The 10,495-nt window shown below is 46.2% G+C and overlaps 1 protein-coding gene across 2 annotated transcripts in view; it reads right to left on the bottom strand.

The window, feature by feature from the left end:
- Positions 1-646: 646 nt before the first annotated feature.
- LOC118081333 (H-2 class I histocompatibility antigen, Q9 alpha chain-like) overlaps positions 647-10,495 on the bottom strand; it is a 51,085-nt gene continuing 41,236 nt past the window's right edge. For both annotated transcript variants that reach the window (XM_060269786.1, XM_060269790.1), the window contains exons 3-8: positions 7,474-7,749; positions 5,262-5,546; positions 3,758-3,841; positions 2,998-3,036; positions 2,307-2,339; positions 647-1,753 (exon numbers count right to left, since the gene is read on the bottom strand). In XM_060269786.1, coding sequence (XP_060125769.1) covers positions 1,731-1,753; positions 2,307-2,339; positions 2,998-3,036; positions 3,758-3,841; positions 5,262-5,546; positions 7,474-7,749 — 740 coding nt within the window. In that variant the 3' untranslated portion in view covers positions 647-1,730. The remainder of the gene's footprint in view (positions 1,754-2,306; positions 2,340-2,997; positions 3,037-3,757; positions 3,842-5,261; positions 5,547-7,473; positions 7,750-10,495) is intronic.

The raw sequence follows: 10,495 nt of genomic DNA, 5'->3' as shown, positions 1-10,495 counted from the left end.
GTTCCCTCACTACGAGAAGTGAGGCTACAGGTAACCAGGCAAAGGGCCTTCTTGGTAGTGGTGCCCACCCTGTGGCACGCCCTCCCATCAAATGCCAAGGAAATAAATAACTGTCTGACGTTTACAAGACATCTGAAGGCAGCCCTGTTCAGGGAAGTTTTTAATGTTTGATGTTTTATCGTGTTTTTAATATTCTGTTGGGAGCCGCCCAGAGTGGCTGGGTATAAATAATAAATTACTATTTCAGTGGCAGAACTTCCTCCTGGGATTGCAGACTTTCAGGGCAGCCCTGCCTTGGTCATCTCCCACCACCCACTGCCCCAGATCAGATATTTGTACATTTCTTTTGTATTTATATTTTCAAGCCTCCTTTCTTCCATCCTGGAACCAAAGGCAGCATCCAGGTAGTTCAAACCCTCCCCCCCCCCTTCAAACTTCTTGGTTTCAGCATCAAGATGGCCTCATGTAACTTAATCCCACCCCTGCAAAACCACAGATTACAGTATGTCCCCATCTCGCTTTGGACTCTAGTTCTTCAGACACTTTGCAAAGGAAGACCAATTATTGGCACCTCCCTGCCAGAGTCTGAATATTCTCAGGAACTTCAAAATCTTTGGAAATCCTGTGATAAGAAGGAAAGAACCACTAAAGAAGAAGGGTTTATTTAAGTCAAATGGATATTATAAAAGGAGTACTGTATTAATAATAATAATTACATCCAGTGTCTTCAAACCAAGGTGCAGCAAATCCATTGGGTTAGGCAAGAAGATCGAAAAGAGGTCTAAAAGAATTATTGCACTCTTATTTCTACGAAAGAGTCTCCTTAAGCAATGTCAGGCTATGAGAAGGGAAGGGAGATGGTGGGAATCATATGGAGGGAACCGCAGAGGCAAAGCATGTTCCTCAATCTCTGCCCTCCAGAGGTTTTTGGCCTACAACTCCCGTGATCTCTAGCTAGCAGGACCAGTGGTAAGGGATGATGGGAATTGTAGTCTCAAAACATCTGGAAGGCCAAGTTTGAGGAAGCCTGCTCAAGGGCCACAGGTGAAAAAGCAAGAATGGGTGAGATAAAAATAAGGCAAATTGAAGGCAACGAAACCAGTTTACTCTGAAGAGTTCGTGTGGTCTGACTCAGTGGGTCACCCCTCCTAGAAGGCTGTGGGGACCAGGCAACAAGTTTCATGAACTGCAGGCAAAAAGAAGGGGCTCCTTCTTTCAGATCAAACTTTGGCCATGCAGCTCCTGACCTGCCTCTTCTTAGCCAAAGGCTGGGCGGCCCAATAGGCAGTAACAACAAAGCCTATTTCATGCATAATACCCCTAAAGTAGTTCTCAAATGTTGCCTTTCCTTCAATTTGGATGGCAAGCGAGGGATGGAAGGTTGGGGAAGGGCTTGTGGAGAGAACCACACCAACAAGGAATCAAGAGATACCATCAAAATCCCTGCAAGTCATGCTCAATCTTGCCTTTCCTTTTAAAACTTTTAGTTGCACATATTTGACACATTTCTGATTAATGCAAACACATTTCTGAAAATCAGCTGCAAAGCAAAATTGGCCAAAAACCATCCGAAAAACGTGATTATCCTCAAATTCAAGTTACAGCTGGAGTCAGAATGGCAGGGTGAGAGCCAGGATTAACGAGCATCATAAACAGCATGAAAGAACAGGAGGGGCTCTGAGCCTCTGCAATTCACAGCCAAACTTGGACAGGCTCCTTCTGGTCTCATCTCACACACTGGGCTGGTCTGAAGCTGCAGAAATAAAGAACAGGAGTGTTTCAAAGTTAAGCAAACATCATGGTTTGGGGGCATCAGCATTACAGAGCTAGAGGGATCCCAAAGGCCGTCTAGTCCAGCCTCACAAGGAAAGCCACCATCCCTCATCATGTGAACTCAGACCTAAAATATGCTAGGAACACCACCAAAATGGGATTGCAGAGCAAATGCCTGCAGAGGGCAGCTCAAGAAAGTGAGCCAAGCTGCACACTTTGGGGGAATACCGAAAGGAAACAAATCAGTCCTACTGGAAGGAAAAATCCCTTCCAGAACCTAAAATGTGACTCTCATTCAGATCCTGGGTAGAACCCATTTGTCAGATGGAGGGGATCCTCTGTGGAGCTCAGATGGACAGGCAGAATGAGTCACGAGAGCTATTTTCAGCTCAATGGACACTCCAGATTACGTTATGTCACTCTTGGAAACGCCAAGGTAGGTAACAGGAAAGTAGCTTTTCCCCATTTGGGGATGTTCCCCACAGAGTCTTCTGCAAGAACCTCACTTTGCCCCCACCTGCACCCCCACTTACCCCTGGTGGAGCTGTCGGACCCCTGGTCGCTTGCTGCAAAAGGGAGGAAACACAGGAGTCAGGATTCCGAGGAGGGAGATCCCATCCCCCAGCCCTTCTCCTCCCTCCTTCCAACCCCATCCCCAAATCAGTCTCAATCTGGGGATGTTGAGGGACAGGCAGCCCAGAGGCAAGGGGGCTGAACAACAGCATTGGAAGAAGCAGACACTGGAGGGCAAAGAGAGATGGGCACAGCCTGGCATGGAGGCAGCGGGGGACTAGAGCTGGGGTGGGTGTGATCTGGGCAGGAAGGGGGCAGAAAGGCAGAAGGCGGAGGGGGGAGCAGTGATTCCAATTCAGGAGGGGAGGGTTCCTGACATCCACAGACTTGCCAACCAACCAAATCTTTAGCTTCAGGATATACCGATAGTAAACAACCAGAGATCCCTCTCTCTCCCCACACCATCGGCTCTTCCTCCTGTTGCTTTTTGGAGCCCATCCCTCAGCCGACAGTCTCTCTACAGCCTTGTCCTGGCCCTGAGGGACCCCTTGCTGCCCACAGACAGGCTGAGCAAAAAGGCTTAAGCTTTCCATCAGGGTCTTGTGCTTAAGGACTAGGTCACCACCAGGTTTAGTTTTGTCTGTTTGTAACCTGTTACTGCTCCATATTGGGGGAAATATGTCAGACAGAGAGAGGGGAGGAGTCACTCACTTGAGGCGGCTTTGTAGGCTGATTTCTCGCTCCGTTTCCCTGAGAAGACAAAAGCAGAAGGTCAGAGTTGGAAGGGAATTCCAGAGGCCACACAATCCCATTTCGACAATCTGGCTCTCAGATGCTGAAACCTTCCCAGCACATGCTCCTCTTGTCTCTTCCAAACACCTCCAAGGAAGGTGAGCCCAGAAGGGGAGATTTTCAAGGAACTCAAGTTACAAAGAAGTAGGGGAAAAAATGAGAAAATTAAATTAGAATATCAACACGGGGAAACGAGGTAGTGGATAAATTCCAAGAGGCTGGAAGGAAACATTATCCAGTCCCTTCACTCATTCCTTTTCAGATTATTATTTCGGTGATTCCCCAAATAAAAATTCAAAATGAGAGCACAAAATACATAATTAAACAAAAACAAACCAGTTAACTCACATTTAAAAGGCCAAAGGCCTGGTCAGAGAGAAACATTTTTGCCTGGCACCTAAAGATATGTAAGGAAGGCTCCCTGGTAAGTGTCTGCAGGATTGAAGGCTCAGGGTGGATTAAAACATCAGGTGGGAAGTGAATTTCCTGAGCACACAGTGAGTGCCAAGCAATGACCACCATGACTTTTGGCCCATGCTCAAAGGGTGCTTTTATGGAGAAGGGTCTCTGTAGGAATACAAGGGGCAGTTGCCAGGAAGGCTCCACCAGCACATTCCCAGTCGGAGGCTAAAACAGGAGGACACAGGAGAGGCAGCAAACGTGTCCAGGGTTTACTTACTGCGGATGAAGAAGATGATCCCAGAGACCAGCAAGATGGCAGCCAGGACACCCAAAATGGCTCCCACAATGAGCCCCAGGTTTACTAAAAGGAGATAAGAGACATTTTATTCAGACTGGTGGCAACAGCTCCCTAAGGCCTCAAGCAGACACTCTTTCTCTCTCCTAACAGGCCAAGGTCCTCTGTGTAGTGGCCCTGATACAAGGGAGTTCATTTCCACCAGAGTCCAGCATTAGAGGTCTTCAAAATAACCAATTCATTTAATAAAAAAATTCCTTCAGTAGCACCTTAAAGACCAACTAAGTTTATATTTTGGTATGAGCTTTCGTGTGCATGCACACTTCTTCAGATACACACGAAAGCTCATACCAAAATATAAACTTAGTTGGTCTTTAAGGTGCTACTGAAGGAATTTTTTTATTTTGCTTCGACTCAGACCAACACGGCTACCTACCTGTAAACAATTCATTTAAGGAAGACAGGTGACAGGCACATCTGTTTTATCACAGACTCAAGACTTAAAAACAGGTCTCCTCCTCCTCATGCGCTTCAGCCTTCTGTGTCATGACCCTGATAGGAAGGGATTCCCTCCTCTCTGAGACCCCCCCCCCCAAGAGCCCAGCATTACAGGCCTTCAGGGAAGGCACAGACCCTCGAAAAAAGCATCTTGTATAGGGTTGCCATACGTCCGGGTTTTCCTAGACAAGCCCTCTTTTTCAGACTTAAAATGTCTGTCCATAATTTTTTTAAAAATGAGACGCAATGTCCAGGTTTTTTTTCTTTGGTTGAATCTCTGAAGTCCGTAGCAGTGGTGAATGAGCACAAGACAAGAGCCCTGGCCCCCTCTCGCCTTCCTGTGTGTGTCCTTGGCTCAAGGGCCACTTCCATAATCCTCACTTGCCTGCTTGTGAGAAGGAGTCTCTGAGGTGTTGGTGTGGATGTGTTTTGCTGCTAGATATTCTGCTTTCCCGGTGGTGTGTGTGAGACAAGCATTATTAAAAAAAACCCTCCTTGCTCTTCCCAGCGGTGTGCGGGTGTTTGGCCTGAGTGGGGATGAAAATCAGGTTTTCTAGCTGGGCGTGATTGTGAGGAAGAGCGAGTGAGAATCTTTTCCACTGTAAAGTACAGTCAGTCTGGGGCTCCCTCTTAAGTTCATAGCCCCTTTTTCAGTCGCAGTGACTGCAAGTTTGATTCTGAAGAAGTAAAATATCTGCCAACAATCTGTGACCTCACAACTACTTGGGCTTAAAGTAAAAAAGCGACGGCCAGTTTTTACCTACAAAATCCAATTTGAGTCCAAGGCCTAGGAGACACTTGCCAGAAAAGGCTGCATCTCTGTCGAAATCTACAGATTCAGATTCAGTTGCTTGCCTCCAGAGACATAGACAGGATCTAACTGGGGGTTCCCCATCTGAGTTGTGCTGCTGCTGAAAGGAGGAGTTTGGTGAGAATCCCCCTCCCAGAACCCACCCCTTCCCCTCCTGTCTGTCTGTCTGTCTCTCACCTGGCTTCTCCCAGGCCACGTCCAGAGGCTTCTCCAGGCTGTCATGCTCCACACGGCACCGGAAGCGGTCCCTCTCCTCGGGGTCGATCTTGACACTGAGCAAGACATAGTAGGTCCCGTCCGAGTTGGGGGCGACCAATCCTCGGGAGGTGCCCTCCTGCCAGACCTCCCCGTCCTTCACCCAGTTGGCATCAATCTCCTTGGGGTAGAAGCCGTGGACTTGGCAAACAAGGGTCTCCAGGCTGTCATAGTCTGCCTTCCTGGTCACCTTCACCACCGGAGCCTCTGCAAAAAGGGCCATATTGGGGTTTACAGATAGACATCCACAACGGGAGCCTGACCTGAAGGAATCCTGTATTCTTTAAGAGCAGAAACCCAAGGGACAACCTAAGCCTGCCTCCCAGAGTGTCAGAATCTCCTCACATCTGCTGAAATTAAAGAGAACTGCAAATAAATGGAATTCCTCAACCTCTCTTGGCATCTTCCCCTGTCAGTGTCTATGCTGGAACTGTTTTTAAATGTTTTATCCTTTCTTTGCCAAAGCAGACTCCTTTGGGAGGGAGGACTGGGTACAAATCAAATTCATTTATCATCTTGAAAACTCTAACACTCCTTGTGGTTCCAAGATTGTGCCAATGAGCTGATCCTGGTTCCTCTCTTGAGGGGGAAGAAATGCTGGACTCGCTGCTCTCTGTTCTCCAGGACTTCTCAATAGTTAGTGAACAAAGCCAACAGCCCTGGGAAAGACAGAGCTCCTTTCTAGTTCTCCCACCTGCCCTGAAAGGGTCCCCTGAGGTTTGAAAGGGCCCATCTCCCTTCTCCACGGCAGCCTCCCCTGGAGTGGAAATGGCAGACGAAGAGGCCCAGAAAGCCAGCAACTTATGCACATTTAACTTGTGCACATACAGCTTTACAAAAAATATTGACAAAAAATATTGTAAAAGCCAAAAAGTGGGTGGGAAGGGGGCAGGCAAACCCAATAGCCCTTGATTCCAATGTGGTTTGACTATACACATTTTTGGCTTTAGGCACGATTTGCAGAATATAATCCTTGTTTAAAAACTGGCTCCCTGGGTAGCTGTTGTCCCAGGCTCCCACCCGCTTTGCAGTGCCTGGATTGGTTAACTCTGCCTAGGAGGCGATGTGACTCTGCTGGGGGGAGCAGGAAGGAAGGAAGTTCAAGCCCTTTCCCCACAGAAACCCAAAATAAGGCCTCCCCACCTCAACCACCCCCTCACCTGTGCTCAGCAGAACCTTTGCCCCAAAGAGGATGATTCCCAGCCTCCTTTGAACAGGGTCACCCTTGAAAACACTTCAGTGTGGCTTTTGAGGTTAAATCCTCAACTCCAACAAATATGCTCAGTTTCTCTGGGGTGAATTATCACCAGGCCCCCATGGATGAATTCGCTCAGATCTCTCTAAGCACGGCTAATAGGTATGTGTCATTCCTCAAAAAGGGAAGGTGCTAGAATTATTTAATTCTTAATTACTTTTTATTTTAGCAAAGCTAATAAAGAGAGGCAGGAAGAAAGCCAGTCAAAACACTTGATCATGTGATTGGCCCCTGTGCTAGATTCCTGAAGGCGGAAGAGTGGACTGTACCATTTCAAGGCATAGGGTTGAGGATCTCTGAATGTTCCCCATGGAAAAAAGTAGTATTCCTCACAAATAAAAAATATATGCGCAGGTTTTCTGCTTCTAGGCCACAAGTGGCTAACCTATAGTCTTAGTGAGGGGGCTGCATCCATATTTTATGAGCTCCCCACACATTTTCTATTTTTTAAAAAAGGTTAATTAATTTAGTTTTAAAGACTTTCCCCATAGGTACATACCCAAGTGTAAAGGCAAAAGGTTTTTCTGTATCCTGCCTCAAATCTGTCCATTTCATTTTTTTTACTTAATTTAAAATGCATTTTGCTTTGCTGACCAGTTCCCTGCTGTTTCTTTGTGCCCCCTCCCCTCCCCCATTTGTCTTTTGCCATCCCTTATTCTAGCCAAAGGGACACGTGGGGCTGATTTTAAACATCTCCCCCCCCCATCATAGTCTAAAATGACCCCCTTTCTCCTCCCAGAGCCCCAAACTTATTTCTGCCACCACCACCAAGAAAAGTGTTTGCTGTTTGGTCCAGAAAGGAAGACTGTTAAAGGGGGGAGCTGGTAGGGAAACTGCCCCACTGAGCCCCCCTCCCCACCCACCGCCCCCACCACTCACGTTTCCTCAGCAGAGTCTCCTTCCCATAGTCCAGGTATCTCTGCAGCCACTCAATGCAAATCTCCTCCAGGTAGGCTTTCAGGTACTGGTTCCTGGCCGCAATAGGATCCCACTTCCTCTTGGTCACTTGGGCCCCCATATCGGCTGCCGTCCAGGTGAGGGTCTCCTTGTCGAAGGCGATGAAGTCCCTCCCATCATAGCTGTGCTGATCATGCCCTCCTTTGCGCCCGTCTGAACTCAGCTCACAGCCATACATCCACTGAATGGTGTGGATCCCTGGAAGGACCAAAAGAGGCCCAGGAGGTCAAGGGGGGTCAGAGCAGCCCCTCCCCCCCATCAGCAAAAGAGCCCAGGAAAAAGGATTTATTGGCCTCAGACTCAGGGAAGAGGCAGCAGTCAGAGGTGAGAAAAATCAACCGGCATTGTATCTTTTTGAAGGCTCATCCGCATAACACGTTCACTGAGGCAAACACTACAATCCTGAGCCTCTAAAGTCCCCCTTTCATTGCCCTCCTCTCTCTCATGCCTCACACTTTCTCCCCCCCCCCAAAAAAAGCCCTCGTGGATTCTCCCAACTCCCTGGAGGCGGGGGAGGGGTGGGTGGGTTTCCCTTCCTCTCCAAGAGGAGCATCCCTTGCGACTTCACAGCCTGTCAGTCTTTCCCCTCATATTATATTTCCCCTCAATATATTTAACATAAATGTTAAAGTGACTCCATGCATCCATTATTTCAAGATGGCACACAAACATCATCCCCCCCCCCAATAAAAAGATAGACATGTCTTTGTATGCAATAATATTCTGAAAAAGAAACTGGGGATCATGTAATCTTGCATAATTGAATATAATGCATAATTCTAAATTCTTTTACTGTATTCTTTTTCTTACTAGGTCTTATTTCCTTACTTGTCAGCATTTAAAGTTTCTGACTGAATTTTTTTATTGATTTCACGATATAGCTAATTTTCATAATTTTCATAATTTTAATTTTTTTAAAAATATTTTATTGCATTTCCATTTTATATATTCAAATACAATCAAATTATTCCTTCTATTAATTTTTTGCTCATTTGAGCTTACCGACTTCCCTCCATCCCGCTTTCAAAATTCCTCATATATCCTCACATTTATACATTTTTCAAATCTACATTTTCTTTTTAAATTTATCTCAATCTTTAAATAAAGGTAAAAAGATACTAATTGTATACATTACAAGACTTTACAATCCTGCTAGTGTTGTTAATTGATTGCAATGATCATTTAAATATTGCATAAATTTACTCCAGTCTTCAATTTTCATAATTTTAAATACCCCAAAACTAAAAACAAGTCTGCACTTCAGGGGGGAAACAAACCTATAATAACCAATACTGTATTAATTCTAATTTTAAGATGAACAACTTGGTTTCATTAATTTTTTCTATCACAGCTATGGATTGTAGGAAAGTTGTACCCAGTAGCCATTTCCCCCCTACAATGCTCAAAAAACAAAAAACAATAATTTTCACCATCAAATTTTTTTTATTATAATCATTCCCACACGCTGAAAATTTAGGTTTTCTAAACCTAGTTTTTGCACCAAATAAACTACATATATAATTTTTTAAGGTTTTTATAAAATCTTTTGAGTGCCGGTGTATATATATACATATACAGAAGGCTGAGGATCTCAAGAGGGACAGAAACGCAGATTTCACAAAACTTTGAAGTGCTATAAAATTAAAACCGTTTGAGATGGAGGAAAAAAATTAAAGGGGGTTTCTTTCAACCGTAAGGGAAGGGTTTACACCAAGTTTCATCAAAATTCGAGATGGTGGGTGACAAGACCGCATTGAACTGACGTGGAATGACCCTAACATCTTTTGACTCATTTCAGAAGGAAGTTTAAAAAACAAAAATGTGTGCCAAGAGGCTTTGGCCAGAGGTCTACCAGCTTCTACTGAGTTTAAATGATTCCAAGGCTGGATGGGGCAGGAGTGTGGCAGAAATCACCATAACTGGACCAAGGGGGGTAAAAGACCTTTCTAAAGGGTCCTGTTACACATCCCTAAGACTGCTAGACAATAAAGTAAGTACAGATGGATAATAAATGCTGGAGATGTGGGATCTTATGCAGGTTTACTCAGAAGCAAGTCCCATGGAGTTCAGGGGGGCTCCTTCCCTCCCAGGGAACTGGCCATAAGTTTTCCAACTAAAATCAGAGAGAGTGAAACTCCCGAAATAACACAACCCAAAGTACTTAGGCAACAGATTATTTCTGATATCAATGGGGTCTGATCCAGTTCTGGCCTAATGCTCCTTTTGGACACAGGACAGGCCCGGCTAATAATTGCCAGTGTAGATCTTCTGGGGACTCCCTGTCTCAGGCTGCAGGAAGACCTTGGGGGCTCTTGTCTCCCCCTCCACTTCAGCTGCCCACCATGCCTATTCTTTTAACCAAGTATTTGCCACTCTGATCCCCAAAACCCAGTCCATTTGTGTTCCTTAAAAAGGCTTCTCTTTCAACACTGTGCAAGGAAGTGGGAGGGGCTTGGTGATGGTCAGAAGCGTCAGCCAATCAGAACCTTTGTCTGGGCAGCTGGCTTCTCCTTAAGCAGGACCCGAACTCAAGGCTTGCTTGTCTCATCCTCAGGATTCCCACCCTTCTCTTTCCCTCCCAGAGGAAAATGAACTAGACAGATTTCCACCTCAGAAGGCCTAAGCTGAGCCTAGCATGGAAGGAAGGGCAGGCAATGGAGACATTTCCTTGGGAGGATGTGGAGGTCCAGAGAGTGTCATTCTGGAGGGTCTCTCCCCCCAAAGTCTCATTCTCTGTCCCCTCCACCCCACACAACCCCAGCCCCCATTGAGACCTTGAATGGGATCTTCCCTCTGCCCTCCTCCATTCCTGCAGTTATGAACTGATCAGAAGGGAAGGGGAAGAAGCTTCTGCCCTGGGTGGAGACCCCCACCCTCCATTTCATTGACTCCCTGAAGCCCCCCCCCCCGGCAATTCTGGCCCCTGGAGGGAAGGATATTGGGG

This window comes from Zootoca vivipara, chromosome 2, assembly GCF_963506605.1.
Source record: "Zootoca vivipara chromosome 2, rZooViv1.1, whole genome shotgun sequence".
Lineage (NCBI taxonomy): Eukaryota > Metazoa > Chordata > Lepidosauria > Squamata > Lacertidae > Zootoca > Zootoca vivipara.
This window is presented reverse-complemented; position numbering and strand designations above follow the sequence as displayed.